Source organism: Hyperolius riggenbachi, chromosome 5 (genome assembly GCF_040937935.1).
Source record: "Hyperolius riggenbachi isolate aHypRig1 chromosome 5, aHypRig1.pri, whole genome shotgun sequence".
Lineage (NCBI taxonomy): Eukaryota > Metazoa > Chordata > Amphibia > Anura > Hyperoliidae > Hyperolius > Hyperolius riggenbachi.
The window spans coordinates 28607928-28634873 of NC_090650.1; the positions used below are offsets into that span (position 1 = coordinate 28607928).

The following is a 26946-nucleotide window of genomic DNA, read 5'->3' on the forward strand; positions in this document are numbered from 1 at the left end:
TACAAATACATTTATTGTTATGCATTAACTTTATCAGACAGTGAGGGCTCATTTCCACTATAGCGAATCCGCATGCGTTGTCCGCATGCGGATTCGCACAGCCAATACAAGTGGATGGGCCTGTTTCCACTTGTGCGTTGTGCGGAGCGTTTTTGTGTGCGGGGAAAATCTGCACGGCAGAGCCGTCAGAATTCACTCCCCGCTAAGCGAATCGCATACAATGTATCTAATAGGGAAATCGCATGCGGGTTTTGGCATGCGTTTTTCCCCGCGAATTCGCATGCGATTTCACATAGGAGGTAATGTTAATTTACAAAGGCAGTGACATGGTTAAAATCGCCCACCTACTACCCTATGCGAAATCGCATGCGAAATCGCGGGAAAAACGCACGCAAAATCGCACCCGCATGCGATTTCGTCTGCTGTGATTTCCCGGCGATTCCGCACCGCACAAGTGGAAATGCAGCCTGCCTAACAGATATGTTTTTTGCATCTTTTTTTTTCGTTTTGTTTTTGCTTGAACTTAGCATAATTAGTTTTGGGGTTAAAGTAGCCTGAACTGAGAGGGGGGTATGAAGGCTGCCATATTTATGTCCTTTTAAAGTGAGTCTGAAGTAAAAGTAAAAACAAAACACAAAACAGACACTCACCTAAGGAGAAGGAAGGCGCTGGGTCCTATAATAATAATAATAATTACAGTTTCTGTATAGCACTTTTCTCCTGTCGGACTCAAAGCGCTTGCGAGGCAGCCACTAGAGCGCACTCAGTAGGCAGTAGCAGTGTTAGGGAGTCTTGCCCAAAGAGCTCCTTACTGAAAAGGTGCTGGCTTACTGAACAGGAAGAGCCAAGATTCGAACACAGGTCTCCTTTGTCAGAGGCCTTAACCATACACTATTCTGCCACTACTATAGAGCGGCCTTCTCACGGTCTCTGCGTTCCCCCTCGGGTTCCCCTGTTTATGACCCATGGGTCGTACACTGCTCTCTTCCGCGTTGGGCTGGCTTTGAGAGTCTTCGGAAGCACTCAGGCTTCTAAAGACGGGCCGCTCCGTACGGCGCACGCGCAAGTGCCCACTCTCATGCGTGCGCAGTAAAGAGCCGCCGGTCTTTGGGAGACCAAAGACTTCCAAAGTCTCCCACAGCGGGAGATTCAAATGAAGGAGCCTGCAGGGGAACAAGGACATCATGAGGAGAACAAAGACTCTATAGGACCCAGAGCCTTCCCAGAGTATCTGTTTGTTTGTTTGTTTTTAATTTTAACTTCAGACTTGCTTTAAACAATGCAGACTGCCTGGCTGTTCTGGTGATCCTCTGCCTCTAATGCTGTTTATGTGCCCATGCATCTACAGATATATGGGCAGATCAACCAAAAGAGACAGATCTTTCTCTGATCTAATCTGATGAAAGAGATCTGTTGCTGGCTCATACAGCTCATTTCACAATGAAATCTATCAGGAACTGGCAGGGGCATAACTAGAAATCACTGGCCCTCCCTGCAAAACTTTGGATGGCCCCCCTCTGCACACTGAATAGGGACTGTCTACAAATCTCGGTCTACAAAACTTTGTATGATTCGTTATTAATGGCTGAGCAGATGCACTCATTAGAACACAGCAGTCATCATCTCAGGACGGGCCCCCCTGTGGCTTCTGTGCCCCCCTGCAGCTGCATCCCTTGCAGGGTCTATTGTTATGCCCCTGGGAACCGGCCTAGTGAGGCCTTTGTCGCCTGCCTGGCAGCTCCTCAATTGTAAATTTCTCTCCCGATGCCTGTGCAATGTAAAATCTCACTTGTCCCACTGCCGTGACTCCCGGTCTCCTCTGCTGTCACCCCCAGCGCCAAAACGTGGTGCATGTTTGGTGTCCGTTGCATTCATTGGTCGTCATGATATCGATTGCTGATACCACCGTGCACCCAATAGACTGACGGGATGAGATTTTCCAGCATGCTCAATCAATACATTGGACTGATTTCGGCTCTAAATCAATCTAATCATCAATTGAGCATGCTTATTGTGGTAAGAATTTTCAACTGATTTGATTAACAGTGGCGTATCTAGGTAAAACAGCGCCCATGGCAAGTACTAAAATGCGAATTTTCGCGTTATTTGCCCGAAATTTCGCATTAGATCCATGGTTACAGGAAGTTGTCAGCAGTCCTGACTAAGCTGTTACTAGGCAGATGTTATATTTAACTAATGCAAATGTTCACGTACGAAAATTCGCATAAAACGACGTAAAAATTTACATGCAAATTTTCACCAATCAGAAAAATCTTATACGATTTTTTGCAGGCAAAAATGTCACTCTACAGTGGAAACGTAGCCTAATGGTTAAAGTGCAGAGAGTGTCATAAATAAAAGTAAGTAAACAGCACACTGAGATAAGGCTGAGGAATGTGTGAATGCCAGAGAGGAGAATGATTGGGAGATCCTGTAACCTCCAGACCAAAAGCATCTGCTGCTATCTCAGGGGACTGAGACATGATCTGTGGTAGGGAGAGAGGGAAAAGTTTGGAGCTCACCTCTTAATAGCTTCTAATGCAGATATATGACAAAGACTGAGACGGCCAGGCTGCTGGATGATTGTAACTCCCTTAGACTCAGGAATGCTGTCAGCAGCACTGCGCCCCCCTGTTGTTTGAAGAGGGAGGGCGCCTGGGGCACGTGCCATGCCTGCACCCTTCCAGATACCAGGGCTGTGGAGTCGGTCCAAAAATCCACCGACTCCGACTCCTCAGTTTAGGATTCCACCGACTCCGACTCCGACTCCACGACTCCGACTCCTCTAATTTGCATATTACAATTTTGTTGATTAAAAGTATGTAACATGAAATTCGTCTCTTAACTGCCAACGCTTAGGAATTTTACAAGACAACTGAAGTGAGAAGGATATGTAGACTACTATATTTATTCCCTTTAGACTAAAACTAGTCCTTGGTAAGAGTACTTGTAAAAGGTACAAACCGGAACAAAGAACATCTATCAGGCCCTAGGCAATGTAAGTGTGGGTACATGTAAGAATGATGTGCAGGTACTCTGCAGGGGAATGAGGAGATTGTAAACAGACAACACCTCTGTGTTCAATGTGCACAGCATTCTCAGTGGATTCCCTGCAGCTCTGTGGGGAGTGCATATGTAGAGTATAGTACTACTGTGTAACAAAGTAAACCTGAGACAGATGAAATTAAAGTTTTATACATACCTGGGGCTTCCTCCAGCCGCCTTCAGGATAATCAGTCCCTCGTTGTCCTCCTCCGCCACCTGGATCTTCTGCTATGAGTCCAGGTACTTGAGCCAGTCAGGCGTAGTGCGCATGCACACACTCCGCCGCCAGGAGCATACTACACCTGTGCAGCACTATTGCGCAGGTGCAGAATGTTCCTGGCTGTGGGAGCGGCATGCGGCCGGACAGCGCTGACTGGCTGAATTACCAGGACTCATAGCAGAAGATCCGGGTGGTGAAGGACAGCGAGGGACTGATTAGCCTGAAGAGGGCTGGAGGAAGCCCCAGGTATGTATAAAACTTTACTTTTCATCCGTCTCAGGTACCCTTTAATTTGTAGTCACCAAACCAAATTTTAACAACATATCAAATTATTTGATTTCATCAGCAAAGGGAGTGCATACATTTGCATAAATCAGCATCAATGCAGAATTATTTCCATCTCGTTGACCATCTCTATTAGTGACACAGCTACACATCAGGCTTTATTCTTACAGCATAGATGTTATTTAGTATATATAAGAGATTCCTGTGTACACATCATATATACAGTCACAATCAGATATGTATATCTGACCTTAAAAATACGGGGACTGCTTTATTGAAGCAGCACAAGTAACTAATTTTGATTGGTTTATTTCATTTTTGTGGACTAAGCACAGCTATTACTGTATATATACTGTATATATACATTATTTTTAATGACTATTATCTGAGAAATAGAACATTTTATCATATTTTCTATTTTAATTACAGTTACAAATTCATTAGGAGTCGGTGCATTTTTTCCCGACTCCGACTCCAGGCACCCAAAATTGCCCGACTCCGACTCCACGACTCTGACTCCACAGCCCTGCCTTATACTGTGCCACCAACCCCCCCGCTGTCCCCCATTATAAAAACCGTCACGCAAGCGACACACAGATTGTCGCTAGATGGCTGTTTACATTGATGCTGCCACTCTCTATGGCTCCCCGTATATCATGGCTCTCCGCCTTGTCCATAGTCCATACCTGACTTGAGTCCTGGGATGGGCTGTCTGAGGGCAGAGGAGGTGTGGCCTGTGAGATGGAAAGGCTGCCAGGCTTAATACAGTCAGAAGGAGGCGGATGGAAAGGCTGCCAGGCTTAATACAGTCAGAAGGAGGCGGAGCTATGCAAATCATTTGGTCTGTCCCATGATGAGGCATTGCGCTGGCCAACTTTGATTATGAGGAGCCTTATTTTGTAATTAACGTTACATATTTAGATGCAGAACTTTGCTAATGAATCTATGTAGCCAGACTATTGTAAAATTATTGTCTTTGTGTGGGGTATGTTGTTGTCACCATAAGTTGAATGATAAATGCGACTTTGACTTTATAAACAAATTGAGCCTATTTATATACATGTGGATGTGTGAGGGGGTCTCAGCTGTTCCTGATGACAAGGTGTACTATCTCTGATGTATACCAGCTCTTCCTACCAAAGTCCAGCCGGGTTGTAATAATTCATAATCTTCAGTATTGAGGGCAGAGGTATGTACACCCAGGTTGTCGGGGACCACATCCACCATTTTGTTATACTGTCAAATAATAGACGTAGGGCTCGTTTCCACTATAGCGAATCCGCATGCGGATTCGCACAGCCAATACAAGTGGATGGGACTGTTTCCACTTGTGCGTCGTGCGGGAGCGTTTTGGTGTGCGGGGGAAATCTGCATGGCAGAGCCGTCAGATTTCGCGTGCGGCTGGAATGCGTGCGATTCGCCCGCAATGCTTTTAATAGGGAAATCGCATGCGGCTTTGTCATGCGTTTTTTCCCGCGATTTCGCATGGAATGTAATGTAAATTTACACAGGCAGTGACATGATTAAAATCGCCTATTACTTAGCCATGCGAAATCGCAGGGAAAAACGCATGCAGAAACGCATCCGCATGCGATTTCGTCCGCGGTGGAATCCAGGCGATTCCGCACCGCAATAGTGGAAACGAGCCCTAAGTAGAGTATACCAGCGTAGTGGGTATAGGCATACTGTAAGGGCCCATTTCCACTTGTGCAATGCGAGTTTGTTATCGAAAATGCAGAAGCGAATTTGCGCACGTTTTCGCACATGTTAGTAAGTCTGCGAATTTTAACCATGTCAGTACCTGTGTGCTTTTAGGGCCGTTTCCACTACAGCGAATCTGCATGTGTAAAATAAATGTAAGAGCACACAGGCACTGATATAGTTAAATTCACATCCTTACACAGGAACGCGAAAACGCATGCGAATGAAAATTTGCATTTAAATTTGCATGCGCATGTGAATTCGTTTATGCGTTTTCCACATAGAAATTGCACCGCACTCGTCGAAACGGCCCTTACATTGATTTTATGCAAAAACGTACGCTTATTTGCATGGAAAATTCGCATCGCGAAAACGCATGCGAATTTCCTATTAATTACGTTGCATGCACAAGGCAGTGTGCGAATTCTGATGGCTCTGCTGTGCAGATTTTTCCTGTACAGAAAAACACTGTTGTCCTGACAAGTGGAAACAGGCTAATTAACTTGTATTGGTTATGCGATTCTGCGTGCAGAAAACGCATGCAATGCAGATTCGTGATAATGGAAACGGGCCCTAAAGAGAGCCAAAGGTGGGTTTCTGCAATTCATATAGGACAAAGAGGCACATTTTGTATATTATCACCAGCCTCTGTGTCCTTATACTGTGCCACCAACCCCCCCGCTGTCCCCCATTATAAAAACCGTCACGCAAGCGACACACAGATTGTCGCTAGATGGCTGTTTACATTGATGCTGCCACTCTCTATGGCTCCCCGTATATCATGGCTCTCCGCCTTGTCCATAGTCCATACCTGACTTGAGTCCTGGGATGGGCTGTCTGAGGGCAGAGGAGGTGTGGCCTGTGAGATGGAAAGGCTGCCAGGCTTAAAGCATACCCCCCAACCGTCCCGTTTTCGTCGGGATTCTCCCGATTTGGGGGGGCCCTCCCGCTGTCCCGGGCCCCCCCTCTCGAATCCCGACGGCTGGCAGAGAATAGAGGCGGAAAAACTGATCGAGGCTCCAGCCGCGGTACTGAGGGATGCGGGAGCCCGGCTTCAATACTTCCTCCCTCCCTCCCTCTGTGAATGCCCCCTAATGTATGTCCGTGTGCCCCCCTCTCCTCCCCTCCCTATAGGCAGAGTGAGCGCAGCGGAGCGGGCAGTCGGGTCCTCTTACCGCTGGCTGATGCACGCGTACTGTCTCTGGCATCCGACCTCCATGTGCTTCCTGTTTACTATGACGTCACAGGAAGCACATGGAGGTCGGATGCCAGAGACAGTACGCGTGCATCAGCGGTAAGAGGACCCGACTGCCCGCTCCGCTGCGCTCACTCTGCCTATAGGGAGGGGAGGAGAGGGGGGCACACGGACATACATTTGGGGGCATTCACGGAGGGAGGGAGGAAGTATTGAAGCCGGGCTCCTGCATCCCTCAGTACCGCGGCTGGAGCCTCGATCAGTTTTTCCGCCTCCATTCTCTGTCCAGGCGCCCCCCCCCCCCACCTAAAAGTGGCACCCTCCTCCCCACCCACGGTGACGGGCATTCTCCCCCCCTCCACTGACAACCCCTCTAATTAATCACATAAGGGGACACTGGGGGCACATTAGGAGGGAGGGAGGGAGGGAGAAGCTTAATAGCGTCCATGCGGCATCTATGCCGCATACGCATCCCCGGGCTGGTGCCTCGATCGGGTTTTCTTTTCCCCCCCTCGGTCACCCTCACCACCCTCCTCCCCCTCCCACTGGCACCCTCCCTTTCGGGAGTAATTAATTAAAAAAATTTTAATAAAAAAAAAAAATTAGTGGGCGTGACTAGGGGGTTGGGGGCGTGGCCTAAGTGTCCCGCTTTCGACACTTAAAATGTTGGGAGGTATGCTTAAAGAGGAACTGAACTCAAAAAAAGTCACTAATTTGAGCCTCCTTATCCCTTTGAAATGAATGATTAGACACAAAACACTTGTGAAGGGCAATAGAAAAGTAGATATATGTGTGCAATACAACTATGAATAAAAGAGAATGGCAGGCTCCATCTTGCAACTCTCTCCCTCCATTTTGCAGCTCTCACTCCATGGGAGGTGCAGAGTCTGATTCTGTGGGCGGTGTTACAGTTGGAGTTAGACATGCCCATTCACGCCCACAGAATGAGATTTACAGCCCTGTGTCATGAGGTCATCATCAGTCGCCCTGTTACAGGAAAGTGACAGCTATGGCTTCTGCTGCTGCCCTGCACTGTACTGGCACACGCCTTGATAAAGTATTATTATTTTTTCTCTAACTATGCCTCCTGCAGTGTGAGATCTTGTGCTGTCATCCTGTAGTCCTGCAGCTCTCCCAATTCATGTTGTGCCAGATCCCATATCATGTCTTGTAGTCCTGCAGCTCTCCCCATTCATTTTGTGCCAGATCCCGTATCATGTCCTGTAGTCATGCAGCTCTCCCCTTTCATATCCTGTCCGGCAGATGTAGGGGGGTAACACTGCAGAGGGAATCCCCTCTTATGTCAAACACCCCCACCCCCCTTCTCCTCCTCATGTGTCACGCAGGGGGAATCCCCTCTTACATCATCCAGCCGCCCTTGTCCTCCCCTGTAGGTAGCTTGACAAAGTATGTCTCCACCCCCTGCAAGCCCCCCCTTCTCCTACCAGTACATAACGCATGGGCTAATTAAGCCTCATTTGAATCACTCGTGATTACTCGTGATTCAGGTCTGTGATCATCCCAGCTCTCATACACACCAAGAGAGGTTTGGCGCTTCACAGTGTAAAAAAGACCGAACAGGTTTTTCCCCCAAAAATCATTTTATATATATATATATATATATATGCTTCACTGTTAATGCTTCACTCTTTATAAAACTGACCAAATGTTCACTTAAAAAATGACAGGCATGCATATGCTTCACTGATATTACTTCACTCTTGCTAGTTTCGGGAAAAACGACTTTTTGCCAAAAAAAAACAACAACAACCCTTTTAGATACACGATCTCCCCCTTCTCGTTATAACAATCCACATACACACTAAGAAAGGTTTGGCGCTTCACAGTGTAAAAAATACTGAACAGGTTTTTCCCCCCAAAATCATAAATATATATATGCTTCACTGTTAATGCTTCACTCTTTATAAAACTGACCAAATGTCCACTAAAAAATATGACAGACACGCATATGCTTCACTGATATTACTTCACTCTTGCTAATTTCAGGGAAAACAATTTTTTGCCAAAAAGCAACCCTTACACAATGGCCCCCTCTCGTTATCAGTTCACATACATACTAACAGATGTTTGACACTTCAGTGTAAAAAGGACTGTTATATGTTTTTAGTGGAAATTTGTTTAGTTTTATACAGAGTGAAGCATTAACAGTGAATCATATATATGTATTCATGTTTTTTTCTGGTAAAAATTTGTTCAGTCCTTTTTACACTGTGAAGCTCCAAACCTCTCTTAGTGTGTATGTGAACTGATATCGAGAGGGGGCGATTGTATATCTGAAAGGGTTGCTTTTTGGCAAAAAACATTTTTCCTGAAATCAGCAAGAGTAAAGTAATATCAGTGAAGCATATGCGTGCCTGTCATTTTTTTAATGGATATTTGGTCAGTTTTATAAAGAGTGAAGCATTAACAGTGAAGCATATATATTTATGATATTTTTGGAAAAACCCGTTCAGTCTTTTTTACACTGTGAAGCGCCAAACCTCTTAGTGTGAGGATCATCCCAACTCTGACCACCTTCTGCACCAATTACCAGAGGTAACCCCCCCCCCCCCCTTCCTCCTGGTCTCTCCTATCTCAGGGGCTCTGGTGGTGAGATCTCTGTGCACCTGAGTTCCCAGCTCTGCACACCTGCTGCACCCATTACCAGAGGCTCCTCCCCCTGCTGGATTCCTCTATCTCTCAGGGGCTCTGGTGGTGAGATCTCTGTGCACCTGAGTTCCCAGCTCTGCACACCTGCTGCACCCATTACCAGAGGCTCCTCCCCCTACTTGATTCTTCTATCTCTCAGGGGCTCTGGTGGTGAGATCTCTGTGCACCTGTTGGGGGGGGGGGGGGGTGATGATCAAGGGAGTGGTGCATGCATGTCGTCAAGCAGGAAATAGAAAGTGGAATGGCAAAAGAACTTGCCTACCATGGGGGTGTACAATCCCAGATGATTATTATAAATTATGGTTTCATGCAACTTTAGCGGTACTTTGCATAAATCTTTTTTTTTTTTCCTGTAGTTGGCAGCCAGTGTCTAGGTGCAACCCTGCCCACATACATGTCAAGCGTTGTGCTGCTTGTCCAGGTTCCGTTCTGTGCTTTAGTCAATGCTCTGCCTTATCGCAAGCAGTATTGTGTAGTGTGGGTTAGGCCTGAAAGATAAATCGAATTTAAATCGAAATCGTGATCACCAAGGTCACAATTTCAGAATCGTCAAAGCGGCGAATATGTGCAGAATAGATATCCGTCCTGCGCCATGAAGGATAGGCTTCAGCCTATCAAATGACGACGATCCCCGGGCACTCAGAGGCCGGGGATCGCCGATCTGCCGTATTGATGTAAACAGTGGGGATTTCTTCCCCGCGTGTTTACATTAGGCGTGCGAGTTGCGTTCGGCGGCTCGCACACTGTTCACGGAGACAGTCTCCGTGAACTGACATGGAAAGGCCGCTCGAACGAGCGACCGTTTCCATGTAATAACCACTTAAACCCGCCGCCGCCTATCGGCGTTAGGCGGTGCTTAAAGAGGAACTCCAGTGAAAATAATGTAATAAAAAAAGTGCTTCATTTTTACAATAATTATGTATAAATGATTTAGTCAGTGTTTGCCCATTGTAAAATCTTTCCTTTCCCTGATTTACATTCTGACATGTATTACATGGTGACATTGTTACTGTGGGCAGGTTATGTAGCTGTTTCTAGCTGTTCTGGCTGTTACAGACAGCTGTAAACAGCCATTTCCTGTCTGTGAACATTGTTACATTGTGGCAGTTTGCCCAGAGTACCGCGGTATTCAGAGCTTCTTGTGGGAGGGGTTTCACCACAATATCAGTCATACAGCGCCCCCTGATGGTCTGTTTGTGAAATGCAATAGATTTGTCATGTATAAGGAGGTATCAGCTACTGATTGGGATAAAGTTCAATTCTTGATCGGAGTTTCTCTTTATAGAGAACCCGAGGTGTGTTTAAAGAATGTTATCTGCATACAGAGGCTGGATCTGTCTATACAGCTCAGCCTCTATTTCTAGCCCAAACCCCACTAAGGTCCCCCTGCACTCTGCAATCCCTCATAAATCACAGCCACGCTGTGAGGCTGTGTTTAAATCTGTAGTGTCAGTCTCAGCTGCTCCCCCTCCTCCTGCATAGCTCCGGTCCCTGCCCCCGTCCCTTCCCTCCAATCAGCAGGGAGGGAAGGGATGCAGGCGGGGACTGGAGTGCTGCAGGAGGTGGGGAGAGCAGCAGACTGACACTATAAACACAGCCAGCTCTGACAAGCTGTTTGTCAGCAGCGTGGCTGTGATTTATGAGGGATTGCAGAGTGCAGGGGGACCTTAGGGGGGTTTGGGATAGCAACAGAGGCTGGGCTGTATAAGCAGATTCAGCCTCTGTATGCAGATAATATTCTTCAAACCCACCTCGGGTTCTCTTTAAGTGGGACTCCGAGTACCTCTCATGGGTATGCCTAGAGACTCCAACCAGTACTGCAAAGTACTTACAGATGCATACCTTTTTGTAGCTTGTGCTCACCTCTTTCATATGATGCCTGAATCGTCGTTCTACACCAAATAGTTTTCATTTAATTTCAATTTAAAAATTGCGGCTGCCATCTTGGCTATGTTATAACTTCCAGGTCACCCCTGTCTTCTCTGTTAGAGAAGTGCATCACTGAATGAAGCAAGAAGAGGAAGTGACACGCATGGCCACTGCAAGAGGCTCCCCCAGAGGGGTCATAGCACGATTTTGTTGGAAGTCGTCTGTCTTCAACGCATGCCCATGAGAGGTGCTTGGAGTCCCTTTAAAGAGAAATAGCTATGGCAGCTTTAATATTCTTCTCACTTCCATGTCCTTTAATTGGCAGCTGCGTTAATTAAAACAGAACTGTAACCGAGGCAAAAACCCAGGAAGAGAAACAAAACAAAAAGATAGCTAGTTAGAGGGAGGTGTCTGGATCCTGCAGAGGTTTCCAATGTTCTCCAGGCCCCTACCATAGCCACAAGTGGACCACCAAAAGAAATCCAACAACAGCTTGTTGGAATTCTGATCATGACCACATTGCTCTTCATGCACTAGTGCAGACGTACTGTGCCTGTGCAGTAACTCAGAGCCGAGCGGGTGCAGCACACCTGCGCTTGTGCACAGGGCTGGATTTACCGTAAGGCACTGTAGGCGAGTGCCTACAGGCGCCTTATGTGGCAGAGGAGGATCCCCTCTATTCCCAAATGTCCCGTCTCTCAGCATAGGTGAAGGGTGATCTCGCTCACCACCTGGCTCCAGTCCGGCAGATGCAGGCCTGTAGTTAGGGGGCGGAGATCCGATGCTTAATCAGTGCCCCCTGTGAAAGTGAGAGTAGCATGGTGGGCGGTGTGGGTACTGCATTCTCCTCCCTACCCCTGTCCCTGCACTACACCAGCTGCAGCGCAGATCAGCGGTGCACTCTGGCCGCCCACACTGCCATTTTCCACCTACTCTTCTCATCTTGGTGGGCTTGAGGCAATGGAAGGTGGTGACTTAGTTGTGTTTAGCTATGTGGCCTGTTGCGAACATGCAAAAAAAGGTTGCCAAGTAAATTTGGGAGCTGGAAAAAGCCTCTAGTAGAATATCAGTAAAATTACAGATATTCTACGATTGGGCAGTGGTAGTTGCTAAAGCTAAACCCTACTCTTACACGAGCTGTCCCTTTACCGATTCCAAACCCTAACCAACCTCCTCATCGATGCCTGCCTAGCCCTAACCGACCACCTCATCCGATGCCAAACCCTAACTGACTACCTCGTGAAAGCCTAACTCTAACCGACCACCTTATATCGATGCCTAACCCTAATCAACCTCCTCATCGATGCCAAACCATAACTAACCCCCTCATCGATGCCTGCCTAGCCCTAACCGACCACCTCATCCGATGCCAAACCCTAACTGACTACCTCATGAAAGCCTAACTCTAACCGACCACCTTATATCGATGACTAACCCTAATCAACCTCCTCATCGATGCCAAACCATAACTAACCCCCTCATCGATGCCTGCCTAGCCCTAACTGACCACCTCATTAGAGTTGGGCCGAACGGTTCGCCTGCGAACGGTTCCATGCGAACTTCAGTGGTTCGCGTTCGCGTCCCGCAGGCGAACCTTTGCGGAAGTTCGGTTCGCCCCATAATGCACATGTGAAGCTCCAAACCTCTCTTAGTGTGTATGTGAACTGATATCGAGAGGGGGCGATTGTATATCTGAAAGGGTTGCTTTTTGGCAAAAAACATTTTTCCTGAAATCAGCAAGAGTAAAGTAATATCAGTGAAGCATATGCGTGCCTGTCATTTTTTTAATGGATATTTGGTCAGTTTTATAAAGAGTGAAGCATTAACAGTGAAGCATATATATTTATGATATTTTTGGAAAAACCCGTTCAGTCTTTTTTACACTGTGAAGCGCCAAACCTCTTAGTGTGAGGATCATCCCAACTCTGACCACCTTCTGCACCAATTACCAGAGGTAACCCCCCCCCCCCTTCCTCCTGGTCTCTCCTATCTCAGGGGCTCTGGTGGTGAGATCTCTGTGCACCTGAGTTCCCAGCTCTGCACACCTGCTGCACCCATTACCAGAGGCTCCTCCCCCTGCTGGATTCCTCTATCTCTCAGGGGCTCTGGTGGTGAGATCTCTGTGCACCTGAGTTCCCAGCTCTGCACACCTGCTGCACCCATTACCAGAGGCTCCTCCCCCTACTTGATTCTTCTATCTCTCAGGGGCTCTGGTGGTGAGATCTCTGTGCACCTGTTGGGGGGGGGGGGGTGATGATCAAGGGAGTGGTGCATGCATGTCGTCAAGCAGGAAATAGAAAGTGGAATGGCAAAAGAACTTGCCTACCATGGGGGTGTACAATCCCAGATGATTATTATAAATTATGGTTTCATGCAACTTTAGCGGTACTTTGCATAAATCTTTTTTTTTTTTCCTGTAGTTGGCAGCCAGTGTCTAGGTGCAACCCTGCCCACATACATGTCAAGCGTTGTGCTGCTTGTCCAGGTTCCGTTCTGTGCTTTAGTCAATGCTCTGCCTTATCGCAAGCAGTATTGTGTAGTGTGGGTTAGGCCTGAAAGATAAATCGAATTTAAATCGAAATCGTGATCACCAAGGTCACAATTTCAGAATCGTCAAAGCGGCGAATATCGCGATCACGTCATTTCCACATGGGGAAGTTTGAAGAAGCGCCTTCAAACTTTCCCAAAGTCCCACTGCGTGCGGACCGCAGCGTTAGACATACCTTGCGTCCTCTGTCGCCCTCTGCCGGCTCTTGTGCTTGGCAAAACAGGAGGCGAAGTGGATAGACGGGCATCGCTGGACTCGTGCTGGAAACTATGTCCAGAACTGATGCAGCTTGGTGGACAGAGGAGGCACAGAGAGAGACACAGAGGGGGCACAGAGAGAAACAGAGCGGGCACAGAGAAACAAAGGGGGCAAATGAGAGACCCAGAGAAGGCATGAAGAGGCAAAGGGGGCACAAGGAGAGACAGGGAGACAGAGGGGGAATAAACAGGCACAGAGAGGGGAACTAAGCTTGATTTGAAGGAAATCGTGAATCGAATCGAAATCGCAATTTCAGACAGAAATCGCTCAATTCAATTTTTTCCTAAAATCGTTCAGGCCTAGTGTGGGTACAGGAGGAATGGTAGTGTTAGAAAAGTGAGCTGTGAAACTTTGTAACTGCATAACATACTACTTGTTATAATGCAATGTTATAATGCATTGAGTCAAGAGCATGGGGCAAAGGATGTAACAGGACAACACTGCACTTTGCTTCACGTCTCTCTGCAAAACTCTTCTGTGCTCTCTCCTCCCTCCACTGTCTGCTTGCCTCACTGGATTCCTCCAGTGCCTGAAGTCGTTTCCCCTTGTCTCTCTCCCTACTCTCCACTCCACTCTCCCGGCTTATCTCTCCTCCCCAGCTGTCAGTTAACCTTTCAATCTCGCTGTGCCTCTCTCACTTCCTCAAGCAGGGTCGGACTGGGACACTAAGGGCCCACCGGGAAACTTTTAGCCTGGGGCCCAAACAGCTATTTAAATACATAATAATAATATGGTAGGAAATTAGACTAGGACTATGGTAGGATTAGAGTGTGAGCTCCTCTGAGGACAGTCAGTGACATGACTATGTACTCTGTAAAGTGCTGCAGAAGATGTCAGTGCTATATAAATACATAATAATAATAGGGCAGGACATTAGGCTATGACTATGATAGGATTAGATTGTGAGCTCCTCTGAGGACAGTCAGGGACATGACTATGTACTCTGTAAAGTGCTGCAGAAGATGTCAGTGCTATATAAATACATAATAATAATAGGGCAGGACATTAGGCTATGACTATGATAGGATTAGATTGTGAGCTCCTCTGAGAACAGTCAGTGACATGACTATGTTCTCTGTAATGTGCTGCAGAAGATGTCAGTGATATATAAATACATAATAATAATATGGTAGGACATTAGACTATGGTAGGATTAGATTGTGAGCTCCTCTGAGGACAGTCAGTGACATGACTATGTACTCTGTAAAGTGCTGCAGAAGATGCCAGAGCTATATAAATATATAATAATAACATGGTAGGACATTAGACTATGACTATGGTAGGATTAGATTGTGAGCCCCTCTGAGGACAGTCAGTGACATGACTATGTACTCTCTACAGTGCTGCAGGAGATGTCAGTGCTATATAAATACATAATAATAATATGGTAGGACATTAGACTATGGTAGGATTAGAGTGTGAGCTCCTCTGAGGACAGTGAGTGACATGACTATGTACTCTAATGTGCTGCAGAAGATGTCAGTGCTATATAAATACATAATAATAATATGGTAGGACATTAGACTATGGTAGGATTAGAGTGTGAGCTCCTCTGAGGACAGTCAGTGACATGACTATGTACTCTGTAGTGTGCTACAGAAGATGTCAGTGCTGTATAAATACATAATACAGAAGCATGCAGTAACAATGAGAGCACTGAGGAGCAGGGGGGTGGGGGGTGTGATGGCCATGGAGATTAGTTCAGAGGACCAGATCTTCTCATTCAGCAGATGTTACAGTTCCCCCTCTCCTGCTGTCTGCTGCTGGGTGAGCTGTGGAGAATGTTGGCTGGGGGAAAAAAATGAGGCTGTGTGTCAGAGACACTTTTCAAATGCACTGCGCTCTGCCTGGGGAGAGAGGGGGGAAGGGCAGCACACCCAGTCACACAGCAGAGCGTGGTGCTGTGTGCTCACAGACTATAGCTGCCTGTGCACTGCTGAGTCTTGAATGACTTCTTGCTGTGAGGCTGCGAGGGGGGGTGGGGGGGGGCACATGCCTCTCCGGGCTACTGTGTACATTGTATCTTCTAGCTGAAGTGATGACATCGCTGGCCCCTCACTGCTGCTGACTCATATATCCTCTTCAGCTGTCTGTTCCTCCCTCAGCTGTACCTCTCTTGCTTCCTCCAGTGCCTAATATCCCTTCTCCTTCCCTTCTCTCCACTGTGCTCTCTCTCTCTGTGCTGAGGCTGTCATGTTACTCGGCACTGGAGGCGCCTCCTGATGATGCACAGTGGTAGGCGGATTTAGCAAAAGACAGCAGAAGGTGGCCTCCCAGTGACCTTTGCAGCTTCGTGCCGAGAATTGCCAGCCGCTGCATCACAGGGGGGTGGAGTTTATCGAGTTATTGTAATTATAGAGGATTTTTAACCCATTATTGTACATTTATTGCACTGTTTTTGCCTAACGTTTTTTGCATGGTTTCCTATGCCCTGTTTTCAAATTCTGAGTTCAGTTCCTCTTTAATACAGTCAGAAGGAGGCGGAGCTATGCAAATCATTTGGTCTGTCCCATGATGAGGCATTGCGCTGGCCAACTTTGATTATGAGGAGCCTTATTTTGTAATTAACGTTACATATTTAGATGCAGAACTTTGCTAATGAATCTATGTAGCCAGACTATTGTAAAATTATAGTCTTTGTGTGGGGTATGTTGTTGTCACCATAAGTTGAATGATAAATGCGACTTTGACTTTATAAACAAATTGAGCCTATTTATATACATGTGGATGTGTGAGGGGGTCTCAGCTGTTCTTGATGACAAGGTGTACTATCTCTGATGTATACCAGCTCTTCCTACCAAAGTCCAGCCGGGTTGTAATAATTCATAATCTTCAGTATTGAGGGCAGAGGTATGTACACCCAGGTTGTCGGGGACCACATCCACCATTTTGTTATACTGTCAAATAATAGACGTAGGGCTCGTTTCCACTAGCACAGCCAATACAAGTGGATGGGACTGTTTCCACTTGTGCGTCGTGCGGGAGCGTTTTGGTGTGCGGGGGAAATCTGCACGGCAGAGCCGTCAGATTTCGCGTGCGGCTGGAATGCGTGCGATTCGCCCGCAATGCTTTTAATAGGGAAATCGCATGCGGCTTTGTCATGCGTTTTTTCCTGCGATTTCGCATGGAATGTAATGTAAATTTACACAGGCAGTGACATGATTAAAATCGCCTATTACTTAGCCATGCGAAATCGCAGGGAAAAACGCATGCAGAAACGCATACGCATGCGATTTCGTCCGCGGTGGAATCCAGGCGATTCCGCACCGCAATAGTGGAAACGAGCCCTAAGTAGAGTATACCAGCGTAGTGGGTATAGGCATACTGTAAGGGCCCATTTCCACTTGTGCAATGCGAGTTTGTTATCGAAAATGCAGAAGCGAATTTGCGCACGTTTTCGCACATGTTAGTAAGTTTGCGAATTTTAACCATGTCAGTACCTGTATGCTTTTAGGGCCGTTTCCACTACAGCGAATCTGCATGTGTAAAATAAATGTAAGAGCACACAGGCACTGATATAGTTAAATTCACATCCTTACACAGGAACACGAAAACGCATGCGAATGAAAATTTGCATTTAAATTTGCATGCGCATGTGAATTCGTTTATGCGTTTTCCACATAGAAATTGCACCGCACTCGTCGAAACGGCCCTTACATTGATTTTATGCAAAAACGTACGCTTATTTGCATGGAAAATTCGCATCGTGAAAACGCATGCGAATTTCCTATTAATTACGTTGCATGCACAAGGCAGTGTGCGAATTCTGATGGCTCTGCTGTGCAGATTTTTCCTGTACAGAAAAACACTGTTGTCCTGACAAGTGGAAACAGGCTAATTAACTTGTATTGGTTATGCGATTCTGCGTGCAGAAAACGCATGCAATGCAGATTCGTGATAATGGAAACGGGCCCTAAAGAGAGCCAAAGGTGGGTTTCTGCAATTCATATAGGACAAAGAGGCACATTTTGTATATTATCACCAGCCTCTGTGTCCTTATACCAGGGCTGTGGAGTCGGTCCAAAAATCCACCGACTCCGACTCCTCAGTTTAGGATTCCACCGACTCCGACTCCGACTCCTCTAATTTGCATATTACAATTTTGTTGATTAAAAGTATGTAACATGAAATTCGTCTCTTAACTGCCAACGCTTAGGAATTTTACAAGACAACTGAAGTGAGAAGGATATGTAGACTACTATATTTATTCCCTTTAGACTAAAACTAGTCCTTGGTAAGAGTACTTGTAAAAGGTACAAACCGGAACAAAGAACCTCTATCAGGCCCTAGGCAATGTAAGTGTGGGTACATGTAAGAATGATGTGCAGGTACTCTGCAGGGGAATGAGGAGATTGTAAACAGACAACACCTCTGTGTTCAATGTGCACAGCATTCTCAGTGGATTCCCTGCAGCTCTGTGGGGAGTGCATATGTAGAGTATAGTACTACTGTGTAACAAAGTAAACCTGAGACAGATGAAATTAAAGTTTTATACATACCTGGGGCTTCCTCCAGCCGCCTTCAGGATAATCAGTCCCTCGTTGTCCTCCTCCGCCACCTGGATCTTCTGCTATGAGTCCAGGTACTTGAGCCAGTCAGGCGTAGTGCGCATGCACACACTCCGCCGCCAGGAGCATACTACACCTGTGCAGCACTATTGCGCAGGTGCACAATGTTCCTGGCTGTGGGAGCGGCATGCGGCCGGACAGCGCTGACTGGCTGAATTACCAGGACTCATAGCAGAAGATCCGGGTGGTGAAGGACAGCGAGGGACTGATTAGCCTGAAGAGGGCTGGAGGAAGCCCCAGGTATGTATAAAACTTTACTTTTCATCGGTCTCAGGTACCCTTTAATTTGTAGTCACCAAACCAAATTTTAACAACATATCAAATTATTTGATTTCATCAGCAAAGGGAGTGCATACATTTGCATAAATCAGCATCAATGCAGAATTATTTCCATCTCGTTGACCATCTCTATTAGTGACACAGCTACACATCAGGCTTTATTCTTACAGCATAGATGTTATTTAGTATATATAAGAGATTCCTGTGTACACATCATATATACAGTCACAATCAGATATGTATATCTGACCTTAAAAATACGGGGACTGCTTTATTGAAGCAGCACAAGTAACTAATTTTGATTGGTTTATTTCATTTTTGTGGACTAAGCACAGCTATTACTGTATATATACTGTATATATACATTATTTTTAATGACTATTATCTGAGAAATAGAACATTTTATCATATTTTCTATTTTAATTACAGTTACAAATTCATTAGGAGTCGGAGTCGGTGCATTTTTTCCCGACTCCGACTCCAGGCACCCAAAATTGCCCGACTCCACGACTCCGACTCCACCTCCACAGCCCTGCCAGATACGCGTCTGATTTGATAAAATGATTGAATTGGATGGTCGATTGGGCAGCAAAGTTGGTAGATGTATGGGCACTTTAAGCCATAGAAACTTAAAGAGAATCTGTATTGTTAAAATCGCACAAAAGTAAACATACCAGTGCATTAGGGGACATCTCCTATTACCCTCTGTCACAATTTTGCCGCTCCCCGCCGCATTAAAAGTGGTTAAAAACAGTTTTAAAAAGTTTGTTTATAAACAAACAAAATGGCCACCAAAACAGGAAGTAGGTTGATGTACAGTATGTCCACACATAGAAAATACATCCATACACAAGCAGGCTGTATACACCCTTCCTTTTGAATCTCAAGAGATCATTTGTGTGTTTCCTTCCCCCTGCATCTCTCATGCACTAAAGTTTCAGGCTGCTTGTTTCTTCCTGCAAACAGCTTTGCCTTTGTCTGTAATTCCTCAGTATCTGAAAGCCCAGCCAGCTCAGAGGACGATTTATCCAGCTTGTAAAAGATAAGAGAGCAGAGAGAAGCTGCACTAATCTAAATATCACACAGGCAGTGTGCAGAGAGGGGCCTGAAAGGGGGAGTTCATAGCAGAACAACAACACTGAAGAACTTGGCAGCCTTCCAGACACAGGCTGACAAGTCTGACAGGGGAAATATACATTGATTTATTACAGAGACTGTGATAGCAGAAAGTGTTGCAGTAAGCCAGAACACATTAGAATAGCTTTTGGAACTTGCAGGATGATAAAAAACAGGATGTAATTTTTGTTACGGAGTCTCTTTAAAGAGACTCCGTAACAAAAATTGCATCCTGTTTTTTATCATCCTACAAGTTCAAAAAGCTATTCTAATGTGTTCTGGCTTACTGCAGCACTTTCTGCTATCACTGTCTCTGTAATAAATCAATGTATCTTTCCCCTGTCAGACTTGTCAGCCTGTGTCTGAAAGGCTGCCAAGTTCTTCAGTGTTGTGGTTCTGCTATGAACTCCCACTTCCAGGCCCCTCCATGCACACTGCCTGTGTGTTATTTAGGATTAGAGCAGCTTCTCTCTTCTCTCTTATCTTTTACGAGCTGGATAAATCGTCCTCTGAGCTGGCTGGGCTTTCACATACTGAAGAATTACAGACAAGGGCAAAGCTGTTTGCAGGAAGAAACAAGCAGCCTGAAACTTCAGTGCATGAGAACAGGGGGAAAGAAACACACAAATGATCTCTTGAGATTCAAAAGGAAGGCTGTATACAGCCTGCTTGTGTATGGATGTATTTTCTATGTGTGGACATATGTGTACATCAACCTACTTCCTGTTTTGGTGGCCATTTTGTTTGTTTATAAACAAACTTTTTAAAACTGTTTTTAACCACTTTTAATGCAGCGAGGAGCGGCGAAATTGTGTCAGAGGGTAATAGGAAATGTCCCCTAACGCACTGGTATGTTTACTTTTGTGCGATTTTAACAATACAGATTCTCTTTAAGGAGAAACCGTAACTTGAACTAACGTAATTGAATTTCATGCCAATCAGTAGCTGATACCCCCTTTCCCAAGAGAAATCTATTCCTTTTCAAAACGGATCATCAGTGGGGTCTGTATGGCTGATATTGTGGTGAAACCCCTCCCACAGTGTGATGTCAGGGCCATGGTGCTGACATCACACTCTGGAAGCCTTGTTGCATTGTGGGAAACAACAGCTGTTTCCAACTGCCAAAAAAAGCAAGCAGCATCTCCTTCCAGTGACATCACCTGCAAACAGTAAAAATGTCACCATGTGATAAATGTCAGAATGTAAATCAAGGAGAGGAAAGATTTTACTATGCACAAACACTGACTAAATCATTTATACATAATTATTGTAAAAATGAAGCACTTTTTAATTACATTATTTTCACTGGAGTTCCTCTTTAACAAACCTGCAGATCAGATGTTTGATGTTTGAAGCAGTTGGATCTATATTCCTGTGCTGGGCTTACCAATTTGAGCGATAGTCATGTCTAGGAGAACTCATGGAGAAGCATCTGATTTGTTTGATCAGCTGATAGATAAGTCAGTCTCTGATTAGCTAGTCATGAGCATGTGCATCAGCTGATCATCCAGAGCTCTGATTTAGCACATGATTATGACTAGCAAATCAGAGACTTACATATCTATCACCTGACCAAACTGATCACAGGAGTTCTCCTAGACACGACCATCATTACCAATAAACCTTGGCATACAATACTGCAACTATTCTATTGTATCAGTGTTAGCCAACAACTCCTGTACCTTGGCTGGTAACTCGATTGTGTCCTTGAGGGCCTGTCTGACCTCATCCAGCCCTCCCACCATATTCCAGCCCTGGTCTTTTGGCTTGTGCAAGTTGGCGTTCTTCAGAGACAAGGGGGTGAGACCCTTCAGAGCTTTCTGGAAGTCTGCGGTTGTCAAAATCAAGTCTGCGAATACATGAACAATTAGCATAAAAACCAGCACACAAAAAATAATCTTAAAGGACATCGAAGAGTGAAAATAAACTAATAAGAAAAACAATTGTATCTATCCTCCTTCTCCTAAAAATGACTTTTTTAGATATCCCACAGTTTTATTTTATATTTAAATCTAGTTTTTAAGTTTTTACTGTTTTATTGTCTCTGCTCACCTTCATTTCATTGAAGTATGCTAGAGCTCAAATCTATGAATTGTTGACCCTTTTTATCGCTTTCCTTCTCTCAGAAGCCATTTACTGACAGGAAAGTGGTTTATGGCTGTAATTACTTATCAGTGAGGGTTATGCTATAGTGTGACCCAGTCCGACCCGGACAGAAACTGTCACTTGTATACCTGATAATGCAGGCAGTCATTTTACTGAACCTTATACATGATAAAACTGCAATGAAATATTGTGCAACCTTGTTTGTTGTAGATCTTCTTGGTGGCCACGCTAGATTCTATGGCTCTTTCCACAAGCATGGTAAAGTCTTTTGCAACAAAGCCCTCTGTCTCTTTAGCAAGATGGTGGAGATCGAGATCTTTATACTGTGTGACGTCACACGAAAGCCTGTTCTCTATAATGCTACGCATCATTTCTGATCGTTCTCTCTGCAAAATAAACAGAACACCACCGTGCTTCACAGTATGCATTTCTGTATTTAAAAGAACAACAATATCTTCTTTAGAACTACTAGACTTAAGAGTAAGAATAAAGATTACTGTACATCTTACAGGCAGAGATAACGTTTTTCATCAAAAGGTGTGTATTTTTACAAAAACATGTAGACTGATGCACAGGTAAATAGGAGAAATTAAAGCGGATCTGAGATGAAAAACTAACTATAACAAGCAATTTGTCTATAAATCTTATCTAGAGTTTACATAGTTTACACAGCAAATCTAGCTGCAAACAGCTTCAACAGTTTATGATTATTTATTCCTGTGATACAATGAGAGCAGCCATGTTCTGTTTGTCACATTACACACAGGCAAGCTGATAGCATCTCCAGCCCTCAGCTTGTGACAAATTCAGTCCCCTCTCCTCCTCCCCTCTGCCTCTGAAATCCCTGGCTAGTAACCTCCTCCTCCTCCTGCTCAGACTGAGCTCCCATAAGCCCTTGCTACCTGGGACTGAGTGCCAAGGCACTCTGAAAATGCTGTGGGCGAGGCTTGTTTACTTTATAGAGAGTTACAGTATTAAAACAAAACAAAAAAAGTATTTGGCTTGAGGAACGCCCTATAAACTATATGAAAGGAACACAATTATGCAATGAGTAAAAGTTTATCACGGATCCACTTTAAAGCCACGCTGAAGTGAGAGTGATATGGAGGTTGACATATTTATTTCATTTTAAACAATGTAGATTGCCTGGCAGTCCTGCTGATCCTCTGCCTCTAAGGCCCCATTTCCCAGTGACCGCCGCATTGCATTCCTAGTGACAGCAGGCACGCAACACAACGGATCGGCAAGTGGTGCTGCACGTTATCTGTGGCTTGCTTCCAGTACAGTGAAGGATACAATCAATGAAAAGCATGCCTCATTTTTACTGTTCACACGTGCGTTTAGGGGTAATCAAATGCATGCTGTGTGTTATGATGCTGCAACCGGTTATGAACGTGGCCTCATATTTTTAGCCACAGACCCTGAACAAGCATGCAGATCAGATGTTTCTGACAAGTTTAGCCACATACTTGTTTTAGCTGAGTGATTCAGACAAAGAGACCAGCAAGATAGCCAGGCAACTAGTATTGTTTGAAAGGAAATAAATATGTCATTTACCATATCCTGCTCAGTTCAGATTTCCTTTAACAGCTTCTGGACCGCGGTAATTGAAATCTGCGGCATGTTTGGGACCTGTTATCCCTGCCAGGGCGTAGATTTCAATTACCGCACCGCACTCTCCCACTGCTACTGCCAATCGCGTCTCTCTCCCGTCGCTACAGCTCTCCCTGCAGAGCTCCGTGAGCCAGTCAGGAGCCAGTTTCATTGGCTCCTGACCCTGTGATCACTGTGAGCTAATCTCACATAATAATAATAATATATCACTGCGGATAAGCCGGCTTATCTGCGAGTGACAGCCCATGGGCAGAGCTCCCCTTTGCAGAGTACACATTGGAAGCGTGCCCCACACATGGCAGAAGGGGAGGGGATATCAGCCTATTGGCGGAGCAGGGCTTTTTTTGTGGCTGAGCTTATCTGCCGTGATATATGGTAATATCACGTCTACATTTATGAGACAACATGAAAAGACAAATGTTATCACATGAATGCTGCTGCAGGGCTAGCACATCGGTATATCCGTTAGCATTAGAGCTGCTTTTTACCTGAGCTGGTGGCTGGATGGCTATAAGGCACTGGAAGAGATGGACTCCTTGCGTGGAAACCAGAACTGGATTCAGCGATCGCTCCGTCTGACTGGTGGCAATAACAGCTATTTGAGTGTCCAAAGTGATTATTTCCTTCATCAGGTCTTTCAGCACTGAAAAACATAACAGAGCAGTGTAATACTGAGGAGAACAGCCAATCACCATCTTGTCTGCCGCCCTGCTGGCTATATCTTACACAAGAAGAATGACCCATCCTTATACAATCCAGTATGCACTGAGCTGGCTGACCAAGACACATAAGACCAAGACACATATGCTTGGGGGGGAGGCGGAGGGGGTTATATTTACTTTCTAAAGAGACTCTGTAAAAAAAAATTCAGCCTTATTTCTTCTATCCTATAAGTTCCTATACCTATTCTAATGTGGTCTGTCTTACTGCAGCCTTTCTTAGTTGCACCGTCTCTGTATTATATTTAATCTTCTTTTCTTTGTCAAGCTTTGTCAAGAATGTGATGCCTCTGCTGTGATAGGGAGAAGTTACGCACGCCCCCCTCTGCACTCCTGTGTGCTGTGTGTATGAGTCACAGGCAAGGTCTCTGCTCACAGCCAGCCTGTCTGCGAGGCTCACAGAGCTGGGACCTTGTGAAAAGCTGTGAGTGCAGAAAGATCAGTTCAAAGCCCAGACAAGCAGCTAAGGCAACAAATGGGAGTAACATTCCAGCAGTCAAGTCACGTTTGAGAGGAGCCTCTGCAAACAGGCACCTGCTCTGATGATGTATTTCCGGTTTTGGCCGCCATCTTCATTGTTTACAAAAACAATTAATAACACAGTGAAACAGTGATTTTATCACCAAGAAAGCAGCAGGGAGCGGCAAAAATGTCACAGAGGGGGCTAGGAGAAGACAACAAACAGGCTGGTACGTTTATTCATGTAAGATTTTCACAGTACATATTCTCTTTAAGAGCCACCAGAGGGTTTAAAAATATTGGGGCTAACAAGAAAGGCAAAGAGAAAGAGGGGGGGGGGGGGAGGAGAAAGAGAGAGAGAGAAAGAGAGAGTAAGAGTGTATGTGTAGTGATTGGGGGGGGGGGGGGGGGGAGACTTCTCACGTTTTACTGTGAAAAGCCTCCCCCCCCCCCCCCCCCGTCTAACATATTATTTTATTGTGGATGTGCATTTTGCTTGGGAATCTGAACCGAGAGATATAAGGAAGCTGCTGTATTTATTTCCTTTTAAACAATACTAGTTGCCCTGCTGATCCACTGCCTCGAATACTTTTAGCCATAGACCCTGAACAAGCATGCAGATCAGATATTTCTGATTGAAGTCTGACTAGATTAGCTGCATGCTTGTTTCAGACACTACTGGCCAGAAAGATCAGCAGGAAAGCCCGGCAAGTGGTATCAGGAGCATAGCAATAGCCATAGCCACTGCTATGGGGCCCTGAAGATGAGGGGGCCCAGGTGGTACTTGAGGTGTTCACTATTAACTTTCCTTTGTTTTTCCACCCTTAGACTTTGTCTCAGTGCCCATTGACTATACACAGATCTAAAGCAGCGCTGTACTGGGGACAGCCATGTGACACAGCTGTCCCCCCGGGACACAGGAGAGCGATAGGCTCTCATAGGCTGAACTCTGTGACAGCCGATCGCGTCATTGGTTGGCTGGGGGGAGGGAGGGAGTTAGGAAAAAAAAGTAAATAGGGAAATTAAAAAAAAACAAACAAAAACAAATATTTGCAAAAAAAAATAAAAATAAACATTGGGGGAGCGATCAGACACTACCAACAAAAAGCCCTGTTGGTGGGGAGAAGGGGGGGGGGGGATCACTTGTGTACTGAGTTGTGTGGCCCTGCAGCTAGGCCTTAAAGCTGCAGTGGCCAATTTAGCAAAAAATGGCCTGGTCTTTAGGGGGATTCAACACTGCGGTCAGCCTCCAAATGTCTCTCAATCAGAAAACTCATCTCAAGAATCTATTCATAAACACCAGATGGCACTATGATACTACAAGATGAATACCAGACTAAATGTATACAGAGGACAGCTGCACTGTGAAATATAGAGGAAATATACAGGACCTCGCGCATACAAGGGAAAAAAAAAGACAACATTTCAACACAATAATTGTGCATCTAAATTCACTGTAATAAGTTTGATAACAATCATAAAAAAGTTAAAGAAGTTATTGCTTATAACAACAACACGGTAATTAATCAGTTGGTAAAGCATGCACTGGATATGAAAAAAAATCAATCAATGTCATTTGTCATATGAGAAAGAAGGAGAAAGGAAGGAAGGGAGAAGAGAGAAAGGGAGAAGAGAGAAAAAGGTGACAAATAAGCACATAGCAGGTTTTTAAGTTTTTGATTGGCTGTCTGTGATCATGTGCTACTTCCTGTTTGACCCACATGGTAACATCAATGGCAATTATCTCTAGCAAACGGCACCTGGCTACATTGATAGACTTGACATACCATAGGAAAGATGCTTGCTTTGGGCAGCCTCTGGGCTGTTCTCATGTTCTGGCGTTGCCGCGACACCAACAATGTGATCCAGATCATCCAGAAGCAGTACAGCCGGCTGTCTCCAGGCCGCCTCAGCAAAGGCTTCCTCCAGAGTCTGGCACAAGCTCTCCAGCGTCTTCCCTGAAACAAGACCATACTTTACAAATACAAAGTACTGCAATGCGACTCCCCCTTGCTTTGCACTCCACCCCTGCACTCCAAATAAGGAGAAAAATATCCCAGCTTTTACTGTATTTCATTATGCTTACATGATTGTACAGTCCTGGCCAAAAGTTTTGAGACTGTCAAAAAGTTTGCTGCTAAACTGCTTTTAGATCTTTGTTTCAGTTGTTTATGTGATATACTGTAAAGAATAGCGAAGATGCCCCCGCATGGGCAAGCGGCATGGCGGCCATCTCCGCGTTTCAGCCGGCAGCTTCTGCCGCGCAGCTACATGCTGCTGGTTCGCCTGGTCCT

At 45.4% G+C, this 26946-nt stretch overlaps 1 protein-coding gene across 4 annotated transcripts in view; it reads right to left on the minus strand.

Moving 5' to 3' along the window:
• The window catches only part of PEX1 (peroxisomal biogenesis factor 1), a 122584-nt gene that overhangs the window by 22058 nt on the left and 73580 nt on the right, over positions 1 to 26946 (minus strand). For all 4 annotated transcript variants that reach the window (XM_068235263.1, XM_068235262.1, XM_068235264.1 and 1 more), the window contains exons 12-15: positions 26440 to 26610; positions 23963 to 24117; positions 22057 to 22246; positions 21437 to 21603 (exon numbers count right to left, since the gene is read on the minus strand). In XM_068235263.1, the coding sequence (XP_068091364.1) occupies positions 21437 to 21603; positions 22057 to 22246; positions 23963 to 24117; positions 26440 to 26610 (683 nt within the window). The remainder of the gene's footprint in view (positions 1 to 21436; positions 21604 to 22056; positions 22247 to 23962; positions 24118 to 26439; positions 26611 to 26946) is intronic.